The 12,882-nt window shown below is 47.3% G+C and overlaps 1 protein-coding gene across 1 annotated transcript; it reads left to right on the plus strand.

The window, feature by feature from the left end:
• Positions 1-345: 345 nt before the first annotated feature.
• HOXC13 (homeobox C13) lies at positions 346-9,178 on the plus strand. The gene is made up of 3 exons (XM_059491322.1): positions 346-438; positions 523-1,039; positions 7,509-9,178. The coding sequence occupies exons 1-3, from the start codon at positions 346-348 to the stop codon at positions 7,763-7,765; spliced, it is 867 nt and encodes a 288-aa protein (XP_059347305.1). The 3' UTR covers positions 7,766-9,178.
• Positions 9,179-12,882: the final 3,704 nt, after the last annotated feature.

Genomic DNA, 12,882 nt, shown 5'->3' on the forward strand with positions numbered 1-12,882 from the left:
GAGGGGGGGTGAGGGGGCGTGTCCTGGCGGCGCGGGACGAACCAATCAGCGCGCGGCATCCCGCGGGGGGCGTGTCCCCGGGCGCGGTAAAAGGGGCGTGGCCCGCGCGGATTTCTTAATGGAGCGGCGGCGGCGGGCTGGCGGCGCATGCGCGCTCGGCGCGGCGATGGCGGGGGGGTCCCGGGGCGCGGCGCGGAGCTGCCCCCGCCGCCAGCACCGGAGCGGGCGGAGCGGGCGGAGCGGCGGCACCGGCCCCGGCACCGGCACCGGCAGCAGCAGCAGCAGCTCCGAGAGGAGGAGGCGGCAGAGGAAGGGCGGCGGGAGGCGGCGGCAGCGCGGCATGACATGACGGCGCCGCTCGGGCTCCCCCCGCGCTGGCCCGACGCGCTCGGCTGCCGCTGCGAGGACGCGCCGCGGGAGAAGCCGCGCATGGAGAGCCTGGGCCAGTGCCGGGACGGGCTGGGGCACTGCCGGGACGGGCTCGGGCACTGCCGGGACGGGCTGGGGCACTGCCGGGACGGGCTCGGGCACTGCCGGGAGATGCTGCCCCACGCCGCGCTGGGCGCGCCGGGCGGCGGCGGCGGCGGCGGCGGAACGGGCGCGGACGGAGGAGCCGCGTTCGCGGAGCTGGCGGGCGCGGAGCCGGCGCGGCAGTGCCCGTCGGGCTCGCTGGGCTACGGCGCCTACCCGTTCGCGCCGGGCTACTACGGCTGCCGCCTGAACCTGCCGCAGAAGCCCTGCGGGTACCACCCGCCCGACAAATTCGGCGAGGCCGGCGGCGCGCTGGGCGCCGAGGAGCTGCCGCCGGCGCGGGCCAAGGAGTTCCCGTTCTACCCCGGCTTCCCCGGCTCGTACCAGGCCGTGCCGGGCTACTTGGACGTGTCGGTGGTGCCGGCGCTGGCCGAGCCGCGGCACGAGGCTTTGCTTCCCATGGAAGGCTACCAGGGCTGGGCGCTGGCCAACGCCGGCTGGGACGGGCAGGTTTACTGCTCCAAGGAGCAGCCGCAGCCCGCGCACCTCTGGAAGGCGCCGTTCCCAGGTAGGCAGCGGCAGCGGGAGCGGTGCCCGCCGTGCGAGCGGCTCCTCCGCGGGGATTGATCAGGGCAGCCCAGAAATCCCATATCCCGTGCACCCCATCTATTCCGTCTACCCCATATAGCCGGATTGATCCCATCTATCCCGATATTCCATATATCCCGATATATTTATCCCATCTATCCCGTGTATCCCACCTATCCCATCTATTCCATCTACCCCTATAGCCGGATTTATCCCATATATCCCGATGTATTTATTCCATCTATCCCATCTATTCCGTGTATTCCATCTCTCCCATCTATCCCATCTATCCCATATATCCCGATATATTTATCCCATCTATCCCATCTATTCCCTGTATCCCATCTATCCCATCTATCCGGATCTATCCCATATATCCCGATATATCTATCCCATCTATCCCATCTATTCCCTGTATTCCATCTCTCCCATGTATCCGCATTTATCCCATCTATCCCAATATATCTATCCCATCTATCCAATCTATTCCCTGTATTCCATCTCTCCCATATATCCGCATTTATCCCATACATCCCGATGTATTTTATCCCATCTATCCCATCTATTCCCTGTATTCCATCTCTCCCATCTATCCCATACATTCCGATGTATCTATCCCATCTATTCCGTGTATTCCATCTCTCCCATGTATCCGCATTTATCCCATACATCCCGATATATCTATCCCATCTATCCATATATCAGTATATCAGTATATACATTTATTCCATCTATCCCCTATATCCCGTGTATCCCACCTATCCCATCTATCCTCTGTACCCCGTGTATTCCACCTATCCTAGAAATCCCCCGTATTCAGTGTATCCCACACATCCCATCTATCCGGATTTATTCCGTATATCCTGGTGTATTAATCCCATCTATCCATACATTCCACCTGTCCCGGTATATTTATCCCATCTATCCCGTATATTATATTTATCCCGTCTGTCCCACCCATCCCATATATTCCGCGTGTCCCACCTATGCACATAAATTCCATTTATCCCGATATGTTTATCCCACCTACCCCACCTCTCTGGATCTATCCCCAGATATTCCCTGTACCCTGTGTGTCCCGTATATTCCCTCTATCCCATTTATCCCATATATTCCGTGTGTCCCATCTATCCCCTATATTCTGCGTATTCCACTTATTCCCTATATCCCGATCTATTTATCCCTTATATTCCAAATATCCACATGTATTTATCCCACACGTTCCCGATATCTGGATATACGCCATATATTCAATTTATCCCATTTATCCCGTACCCACCTATCCCATCCATTCCATAGAGCCGGGGACATTAATTCCATATATCCCGATATATTCCATATATGATTCCAGCTCTTCCATATACCCCTTATATCCGCATATATTAATTATTAATTCCATATATCCCGGTATATTAATTCCATTTATCCCATATATCCCGATATATTTATCCCATGTATCCGGGTATATTTATTCCATATATCCGGGTACATTTATTTCATATATTCCACATATCCCAATATATTAATTCCATATATCCTATATATCAGGGTATATTTATTCCATGTATCCGGGTATATTAATTCCATATCTCCGGGTACCTTTATTCCATATATCCCATTTATCCTGGTATATTTATTCTATATATTCCATTTATCCGGGTATATTAATTCCCTATATCAGGGTATATTAATTCCCTATGTTCCCTATATCCGGGTACATTTATTCCATTCCTCCGGGTATATTTATTCCCTATATCCGGGTATATTAATTCCATATATTCCCTATATCAGGGTGTATTCATTCCCTACATCCGGGTACATTAATTCCATATATTCCCTATATCCAGGTATATTTATTCCATATATCTGGGTATGTTAATTCCCTATATCAGGGTATATTAATTCCCTATATTCCCTATATCAGGGTATATTAATTCCATATATTCCCTACATCCGGGTACATTAATTCCATATATTCCCTATATCCGGGTATATTAATTCCATATATCTGGGTATGTTAATTCCCTATATCAGGGTATATTAATTCCCTATATTCCCTATATCAGGGTATATTAATTCCATATATTCCCTATAACAGGGTGTATTCATTCCCTATATCCGGGTACATTAATTCCATATATTCCCTATATCCGGGTATATTTATTCCATATATCTGGGTATGTTAATTCCCTATGTCAGGGTGTATTAATTCCCTATATTCCCTATATCAGGGTGTATTTATTCCGTGTATCAGGGCACATTTCCCCCCCATATCCGGCCGTGTTTATTCCGCATATCCGGGTGTGTTCCGCGTTTCCCACCAATTCCGCCCGCTCCGTGTATTCCATGCGCCCGCGGAGCTCGGGCCCGGCTAATTAGAGGGAAGCGGCTCAGGAATGCTCGGAGCGGAGCGGGCAATGTGCACGGGCACGCTCGGCGGGGCGAGGCCAGCGCGGCCCCAAACCCGACTTAATTCCATAATTCTGCCCTTCCCCGGCAGCCGAACCCGGCCCCAAGACACGGAGTTAATGCCATAATTCTGCCCTTTCTCCTGATCCAATCCCGGCCCCAAAACCCGGAGTTAATGCCATAATTCTGCCCTTTCTGCTGACCCAAAACCCGGAGTTAATTCCATAATTCTGCCCTTTCTCCTGATCCCAAACCCGGAGTTAATTCCATAATTCTGCCCTTCCTCCTGATCCCAAACCCGGAGTTAATTCCATAATTCTGCCCTTTCTGCTGGAGTAATCCAATCTCCAAAACCCCGCGGAAATTCCCGAATTCTGCCATTTTTCCGGCAGCAATTCCGGCCCCAAAAATCCGCGGAAATTCCCTAAACCTGCCCTCCTTTCGGAGCCAATCCCGGCCCAATCCAACCCCCAAAATTCCCGAATTCTGCCCTTTCTCCCGATCCAATCCCGGCCCAATCCAACCCCCAAAATTCCCGAATTCTGCCCTTTCTCCCGATCCAATCCCGGCCCAATCCAACCCCCAAAATTCCCGAATTCTGCCCTTTTTCCCGATCCAATCCCGGCCCAATCCAAACCCCAAAATTCCCGAATTCTGCCCTTTCTCCCGATCCAATCCCGGCCCAATCCAACCCCCAAAATTCCCGAATTCTGCCCTTTCTCCCGATCCAATCCCGGCCCAATCCAACCCCCAAAATTCCCGAATTCTGCCCTTTTTCCCGATCCAATCCCGGCCCAATCCAAACCCCAAAATTCCCGAATTCTGCCCTTTCTCCCGATCCAATCTCGCCCAATCCAACCCCCAAAATTCCCCAATAATTCCCGAATTTCGCCTTTCTGCTCCTTCCCCTCCCGCCGCTCCCCCGCGGGCGGAGAGCTCCAAAAAAAGGGGAAAAAAATGAAAAAAAAAATTAATAAAAAAATGAAAATCGCGCTGCAAGCGAATCGCGGAGCGGCTCGGGGGCTGACAGGGGCCGGGCGCTCAATCAGCTCCCAATTAACGCAATTAACGCCGGAGGTGTCAAGTGCCAGCCGGAGCTGTTCGGGGGGAAGGAGGTTATTTCCCCTTTTATCGGCACAAAAAAAAAACCAAATTCGGCTTTTTCCTTCACCTTTTATTTCCCCTTTTATCGGCACGAAAACCCCCAAATTCGCCTTTTCCCTTTACCCTTTAATTCCCTTTTATCAGCCCCAAAAACCCCAAATTCGGCCTTTTCCTTTCCCCTTTATTTCCTTTTATTGGCACAAAAACCTCAATTTCGGCTTTTCCCTTTATTTCTCTTTTATCAGCGCCAAAACCCCCAAATCTGTTTTTACCTTTCCGCTTTATTTTCCTTTTATTAGCACCAAAAACCCCAAAATCGCCTTTTCCCCTTTCCCCTTTATTTCCCCTTTATCAGCACAAAATCCCCCAAATTCGACATTCCCCTTTATTTCCTTTCTATCCGCACCAAAACCCCCAAATTCGGCTTTTCGGGGAATTTTGGGCACCCAGGATTGGGAATTCTGCCGCGCGGCTCCGGCTGCTTTTTATTTTTATTTTTTGGGCATTTTTTGGGGGGGGATTTTTATTTTTGGGGGACCCCTCCCCTCTTTGTGACCCCAAAACCTCCCCAATTAACACGCGGACCGTAATTAGCGCCCGTCCCCATTTTCCTGACCCTTTTGGGGCGCCGGATTTGGGGTTCAGCTCCCCCCAAACCCCAAAATTCCGTTTTTGGGGTTTTTGCCCCCCGTTCCCCGTTCCCCAGCGCCCCCAAAAACCGCTGGAAAAGGGAAAATTTGGGTATTTTGCCCATTCCGAGGGGATTTTTGGGGTTTGGGGCTGCTCAGGGCGGATTTTCCTCTGCGGGAAAGGGGAAAGGGGTGGGAGGACAAAAAGGAAAGGAGGGAAAAGGGGGAAAACGCCGAATTTTGCCCAAATTTGCGGGATTTGAGGCGCCTGAGGGCGGGCGCTGCTCCTTCATCGGCGGCCAAGGCAAACAGGGAATGGAAACAGGGAATTAAAAAAGGGAATTAAAACAGAATTAAAACAGAATTAAAACAGGAATTATCCCCGCTGTGTTTGCATTCCCATTATCCACAACACCATCAGCCATTGGCGCCTCCCCCGCCGCCCTTTTCCTCCTTTTTCCCACTTTTTTTCCCTCTTTTTCCCACCTTTTTTCCCTTTCCCCCCTTTTTTTTCCTCTTCTCCCTTTCCCCACCTTTTCCCACCTTTTTTATCCCTTTTCCCCCCATTTTCCCTCCTCCTTCTTCCTCTCTTTCCCCCTCATTATCCATCGGTTTTTTTCCCTTTTTTCCCCCAATTCTTTTCCCCCTTTCCCACCCCCATTTTACCCCAATTTTCCCTCTCCCTCCCCAAAATCCTCCCCCAACCCCACGGGCCGCAATTCCCCCTTTTTCCCCTCATTTCCTTTCCCAAAATTCCCATTTTTTACCCATTTCCGTTCCCCCCGCTTCTCTCCAAACCAAATCAATTCACGTTATTCCCGGTTTTTACCCATTTCCATTTCACCTTTGTTTTTAACCCCTTTATCCCCATTTTTTCCATGTATACCCATTTCCCGCGTTCTAACCCCATTTTTACCCATTTCCACACTTGTTAGCCCCATTTCCCCCGTTCTAACCCCATTTTTACCCGTTTCCAACTGTTCTGACGCCATTTTTACCCGTTTCCAACTGTTCTAACCCCATTTTTACCCGTTTCCAACTGTTCTGACGCCATTTTTACCCGTTTCCAACTGTTCTAACCCCATTTTTACCCGTTTCCACTTCACCCCGCTTTGCCTTTAACCCTTTTATCACTGTTTTTACCCATTTCCCCTGTTCTAACCCAATTTTTACCCATTTCCCCCCATTCCAACCCAATTTTCACGCATTTCCTGCATCCCAACCCCATTTTCACCCATTTCCACCTCACCCCACTCCGCTTTTTAACCCTTTATCCTCGTTATTCCTATTTTTTACCCATTTCCCCCGTCCCAACTCCATTTTTACACAATTGCCCCCATCCCACCCCCTTTTTTTCCCAATTTCCCCGTTTCTAATCCCATTTTCCCCATCCCAGACGTGGTCCCTCTGCAGGCCGAGCCCAGCCCGTTCTGCCGGGGCCGCACGAAGCGCGTGCCCCACAGTGACCCCCAAAACCCCTTTAACCCTTTGATTAACCCGTTAATTCCCATTTTTACCATTTCCAACCCATTTTTTACCCATTTCCCCCCATTTCCCCCCATTCCAGACGCGGTGCCCCCCCAGGCCGACCCCGGCCCGTTCCGGCGCGGCCGCAAGAATCGCGTGCCACACCCCGAACCCCTTTAACCCCTTTGTCCCCTTTATTAACCTTTTATTAACCCCTTAATAACCTTTCACTAACCCTTTGATTCCCATAACCCGCATTTTTCCCCAATTTCCCCGTTTCTAACCCCATTTTTTCCCTCCATCCCAGACGTGGTGCCTCTCCAGCCGGAGCCCAGCCCGTTCCGGCGCGGCCGCAGGAAGCGCGTGCCCCGCCGCGACCCCTTTATCCCCATTTTTAACCCATTTTTCCCCCACAACTCCCATTCTAACCCCAATTTTCCCCCCATAACTCCCATTCTAATGCCATTTTTTCCCAATTTCCCCGTTTCTAACCCCATTTTTTCCCTCCATAGACGTGGTCCCGCTGCAGCCGGAGCCCAGCCCGTCCTGGCGCGGCCGCAAGAAGCGCGTGCCCCGCCGCGACCCCTTTATTAACCCCTTTATTAACCCTTTAAAGCCCGTGTTTCCCCCATAGCTCCCATTCTAACCCAATTTTTACCATTTTATCCGTTTTTTCCCCCATCCCAGACGTGGTCCCGCTGCAGCCGGAGCCCAGCCCGTTCCGGCGCGGCCGCAAGAAGCGCGTGCCCCACTGTGACCCCCATAACTCCCATTCTGACCCCATAACTCCCTTTTTTTTACCATTTTAACCCAGTTTTTCCCCATTTCCTCACTCCCCAGACGTGGTCCCGCTGCAGCCGGAGCCCAGCCCGTTCCGGCGCGGCCGCAAGAAGCGCGTGCCGTACACGAAGCCGCAGCTGAAGGAGCTGGAGCGCGAGTTCGCCGCCAGCCGCTTCATCACCAAGGAGAAGCGGCGGCGCATCGCGGGCGCCACCAGCCTGAGCGAGCGCCAGGTCACCATCTGGTTCCAGAACCGCCGCGTCAAGGAGAAGAAGGTGCAGGGCAAGGCGCGGCCCGCGCACCTGCGGGACACCTGAGCGGGACGGGGCGCGGAGGAACGGGGGAGAAACGGGCGGAAGGTTCAGCGTCGGACGTCGGACTCTGGGGCGGCGAGAATTGCCGGAATGTGGAAAACAAAGGGTTAAAAATGCAGTATTTATCCTCGGACTTTGGGGCGGCCAGAATCGCCGAAATATTGGGAAAAATAATCAGTTTTCAATGGGTGTAAAATTCAGCGTCGGACGTCGGACTCTGGGGCGGCGAGAATTGCCGAAATATGGAAGACAAAGGGTTAAAAATTCGATATTTATCCTTGGACTTTGGGGCGGCCAGAATCGCCGAAATATGGAAGACAAAGGGTTAAAAATTCGATATTTATCCTTGGACTTTGGGGCGGCCAGAATCGCCGAAATATGGAAGACAAAGGGTTAAAAATTCGATATTTATCCTCGGACTTTGGGGCGGCGAGAATTGCCGAAATATGGAAGACAAAGGGTTAAAAATTCGACGTTTATCCTTGGACTTTGGGGCGGCGAGAATTGCCGAAATATGGAAGACAAAGGGTTAAAAATTCGATATTTATCCTTGGACTTTGGGGCGGCCAGAATCGCCGAAATATGGGGAAAAAAAATCAGTTTTCAATGGGTGGAAAATTCAATATTTGTCATCGCGCCCTCAGGACTTTGGGGTGGCCAGAATCGCCAAAATATGGGGGAAAAAAATCGATTTTCAGTGGGTGGAAAATTCAATATTTATCGTCGTGACGGTGGAACACTGAGGTGGCCACAATTGCCAAAATATGGGAAAAAAAGGGGTTAAAAATTTGTTATTTATCATCGTGCCCGCAGGACTTTGGGGCGGCCATAATCACCAAAATATGGGACAAAAAATTGGTGGAAAATTCAATATTTATCCTTGGACTTTGGGGCGGCCAGAATCGCCAAAATATGGATTAAAAAAGGGTTAAAAATTCAATATTTATCCTTGGACTTTGGGGCGGACGGAATCACCAAAAACAAGGAAAAAAAAATCGATTTTCAATGGGTGGAAAATTCGATATTTATCATCGTGCCACAAGGACTTTAGGCTGGCCAGAATTGCCAAAAAAGGAACCAAAAAAGCATCAAGAATTTGGTATTTATCCTCGTGCTGGCGGGACTTTGGGGTGGCCGAAATCCCCGAGAAAAGGAGAAAAAAGTGTTAAAATTGAATATTTGTCCTCGTGCCGGAGGGACTTTGGGGTGGAGAAAACCCCGAAAAAGGAAAAAATCCCAGTGTAAAATTCAATATTTATCCTTGTGCTGGGGGACTTTGGGGTGGAGAAAACCCCGAAAAAAGCCGAAAATCCCGAAAAAAGCCCCAAAACCGAAGGCAGAAGAGCAAAACTCGGTATTTATTTATCCCGGTGCCCGCGGGGAATTTAAGGAGAAAAATCCCAAAAAAAGGAAAATTCCGACCCCGAAACTCCGAAATCCCAGCGCGGGATTCGGGGGGGAAAATCGGAATTTTGGGCTGAGAGTGGAAATTCCCGATTCTCCCGCTTTTTTTTTTTTTTTTTTTTTTTTTTTTTTTTTTGCCGTTATTTCTGTGGCAAAAAAAAAAAAAAAAGTGAAAAACTCCCAAAAATCGCCCAAAAAATCCCCAAATTTTCCCCAGGGCGGCGTCGGCTCCGCTTGTTTGAGGATGGAAAAATCAGAATTTTTAGGGATGGAAAAATCCAATTTTTTAAGGATGGAAAAATCGGGAATGGGGAAAAATCCCCAGCGAGGTTTGGGGTCGGATTTGGGGGATTTTTGTGGATTTTTTGTGAATTTTGGGGTTCTCCCCCGCGGGTTCGGACGGGGAAATTGGGAATTTCCGGCCGGATTTTGGGTTTTTTTGGGGGGAAATTTGGATTTTTTGGGGTTGTGCTGTCGCTGTCAGCTCGTGGTGTCCGCCTTGTACCGATCCTTGGAAATAAATCGCTTTTTTTGGTCGTTGTTTTGTCTGGAAGACAAAAAAAAAAAAAAAAAGAGAAAAATATTTCTGTTTGTGCGGCTTTTTCAGCACCCGGAGGGAATTCCTGGGAAAAATGGGGAAAAAATGGAAAAAAAAGCAGGAAACTGGAGGGAAAAAAACAGGAAAATTAGATTTAAAAAACCAGGAAAATGAGGGGGGAAAAGCAAGAAAATGGGGGGGGGGGAAAGGAGAAAAATTGGGGAAAAAAGGAGAAAAAAAGGGAAAATTAAAGGACGGGAAGGGCAGAAAATAAATGCGAGGGGGTTGAAGTGAGAGCTTCAAAATGGGATTTTTATTGCGTTTAATTTCTATTTATTTCATTTTTCTTGAGGGTATTTTATTAAATTAATTTTTATTTGGTCTGGTTTTATTTGATCTATTTTTATTTAGTCTAATTACGTCTATTTTAGTCTATTTTAATCTATTTTGGTATATTTTTATTTAGTCTTTTTTTTTATTCAGTCTATTTTTGGTGCATTTTTAATTGAATCTCTTTCTAGGTAAGATATTTTCATTGAATTTAATTTAATTAACCTATTTTAATTCAATATATTTGTGTTCGACCGCGTTTTTATTTCACGTGTTTTGATTTCATCACCTTTAATGTGTTTTTATTTCATGTGTTTTTATTTCATTGCGTTCTTGCCCAATTTAAATTTTATTGGATTTTTTTATCTCTTTATTTTTTCCTCCCTAAACTCCCCCGAGGGGAGGGAAAAATGCCCAGAAATTGTTTAAAATCCCGATTTTTTTTTTGGCTTTAATTTGCCCGAAATGCAGCAAAAATCGAGTGCGGAATCGGGATGGAAATGGGGGAAAAAATCGGAATTTTAGTGGCTGCAAAAGCGCTCGTGAGGGTGGCAAAATATTCAATTTATTGTATATTTAATATCAGTTTATTACCGATTTTACATCTATTTAATATTTATTTCTGTGTTCCTTCCAGGCGCGTGGATCTCACCCCCAATATTCCATTTTTTTTTTTAGGATTTCGGGGCGGATTTTTCCTTTTTTTTTAGGATTTTGCCATTTTTTCTGCATTTTGCAGCTGTCAATATTCGGGTTTGGGTGTGGGAGAGCCGGGGTTTCCATAATTCAGAATTTTGGGGGTTTTATTTTGGTTTTTTTTTTCCCTTAAATCCCGCCCGAAATAGAAATTTCCATCAGGGTTCGGTGGAAACTTCCAGAAATATTTGGGTTAAACAGAGACATTCGTAGGAGAAGGAGAGGAATCGGTGAATTTATAGAAATAGACGATTAAAACAATTTAAAATGGGGCAATTTGGGAATGGGGAAAAATTTCTGATTTTCTTCCAAGGGTGGGAAACGGAGCTCGGGCTTGGGACGGAAAATGGGAAATTTTGGGCTCAAGTTTTGGCATTTTGGGCTCAAGTTTTGGCATTTTCAGGATCATTTTGGGTCAGTTCCGGTTCCATTTTTGGTCAATTCTGATCTCAGTTTTTGTCACTCCTGGGTTCATTTTTTGGTCACTTTTGGGTTCATTTTTGTCACTTTTTGCCTCAGTTTTGGTCACTCTGGGCTTTGATTTTTATCAAATTTGGCTCAATTTTTGGTCCATTTGGATTAAACTTTTGGGGTAATTTCTGGTCAATTCTGCTTTAATTTTCGGTCACTTTTGTGATCATTTTTTATCAGTTCCAGTTTAATTTTTTGGTCACTTTTGGGTTCGTTTTTTGTCACTTCTGGGTCAATTTTCGGCCATTTCGGGTTCATTTTTTGTCATTTTCAGGTCGATTTTTCCTCCTGCGCCTCCTTTTCCTTCTCTTGGCCGAACTTTCATTCCCGAGCCTCCAAAAACCGGGAAAAACCCCCAAAAATGGCAAAACAGAGAAATCCCTTTGATTTATTCCTCCTCAGGGTGATTATTTGGGGGATTTGGGTGGAAAAATTGGGGAAATCCAGGGATTCCTCCTCCTCCATTTAATCCAGATGGGAAAAAATTAATTTTTGGTTGGAAAAATCAAAATCATCCCCGAATTCTTTCCTTAATTTCCTTTTTTTGGGCGTTTTTCACCCAGTCCTTCCTCCCGCTGCTGATTTGGGATTTTTTGGGGGGTTTCCCTTCATTTTTTCCCCAGAAAATTTGGATTTCTGAGCCAAACCTTGGAAATCTCCAGCTCCAATCCTCAGTGAATTCTCCCAGCCAGGAGATTCTGAGTGATTTTTTTTCATTTCTTAATCGATCTTTTGAATTTCTGATTTGGAGTTCTAGGAGGGATGTGGATTTTGGGGATAGAAATTCCCGATCTGGGGCCGAGCTGAGGGGAAAAAGGGGCAAAAGTTGGGATTTTCGGGGTCGTGACAGCGCCTGGAGGGAAGAGGGGAAAGTGAATTAGAGTTGTTTAAAATTAATTGGAATGGATTGGAATGGAAGAAAATTGAACTTAAATTCATTGCAATGGATGAAGATGGAATTTGAATTCATTGCAATGGATTGGAATGGATGAAAATGAATTGGAATGGATGAAAATGAATCGGAATTCATTGCAATGGATGAAAATTGAATTTAAATTCATTGCAATGGATTAGAATGAATGAAAATGAATTGGAATTCATTGCAATGGACGAAAATAATTCGGAATTCATTGGCGTGAATGAAAATCAATGAAAAACGGGAAGAAAACGGGAATTGGGTGGGAATTCTGTCCCCGAGTCTGTTCGGGGTTTGATTGCAAATGGGGCAAATTCAGGCAAATTCGGGTAAATCCGGGTAAATCCGGGTAAGTTCGGGTTAGTTCGGGTAAATTCAGATAGATTCGGGTAATTTGGGTAAGTTCGGGTAAGTTCAGGTTAGTTCGGGTCAATTTGGGTAAGTTCGGGTAAGTTCAGGTTAGTTCGGATCAATTTGGGTAAGTTCAGGTTAGTTCGGATCAATTTGGGTAAATTCGGGTAAGTTCGGGTTAGTTCGGATCAGTTCGGGTAAATTCGGGTAAGTTCAGGTTAGTTCGGATCAATTCGGGTAAGTTCAGGTTAGTTCGGATCAATTTGGGTAAATTCGGGTAAGTTCGGGTTAGTTCGGATCAGTTTGGGTAAGTTTGGGTAAGTTCGGGTTATTTCGGATCAGTTCGGGTAAATTGGGGTAAATTGGGGTAATCTCTGCTAAATTCAGAGATTGGTGTGAATTGGGCTCAGCTCG

Source organism: Ammospiza nelsoni, chromosome 32, assembly GCF_027579445.1.
Source record: "Ammospiza nelsoni isolate bAmmNel1 chromosome 32, bAmmNel1.pri, whole genome shotgun sequence".
In the NCBI taxonomy this organism is placed as follows: domain Eukaryota; kingdom Metazoa; phylum Chordata; class Aves; order Passeriformes; family Passerellidae; genus Ammospiza; species Ammospiza nelsoni.

Bases quoted from the DNA above. Each gene is read 5' to 3' on its own strand.
- HOXC13 (XM_059491322.1), top strand. From the start codon at position 346: ATGACGGCGCCGCTCGGGCTCCCCCCGCGCTGGCCCGACGCGCTCGGC. The intron at 439-522 runs CTGGGCCAGTGC...TGCCGGGACGGG, and splicing joins AGAAGCCGCGCATGGAGAGC to CTCGGGCACTGCCGGGAGAT. The intron at 1,040-7,508 runs GTAGGCAGCGGC...CTCACTCCCCAG, and splicing joins CTGGAAGGCGCCGTTCCCAG to ACGTGGTCCCGCTGCAGCCG.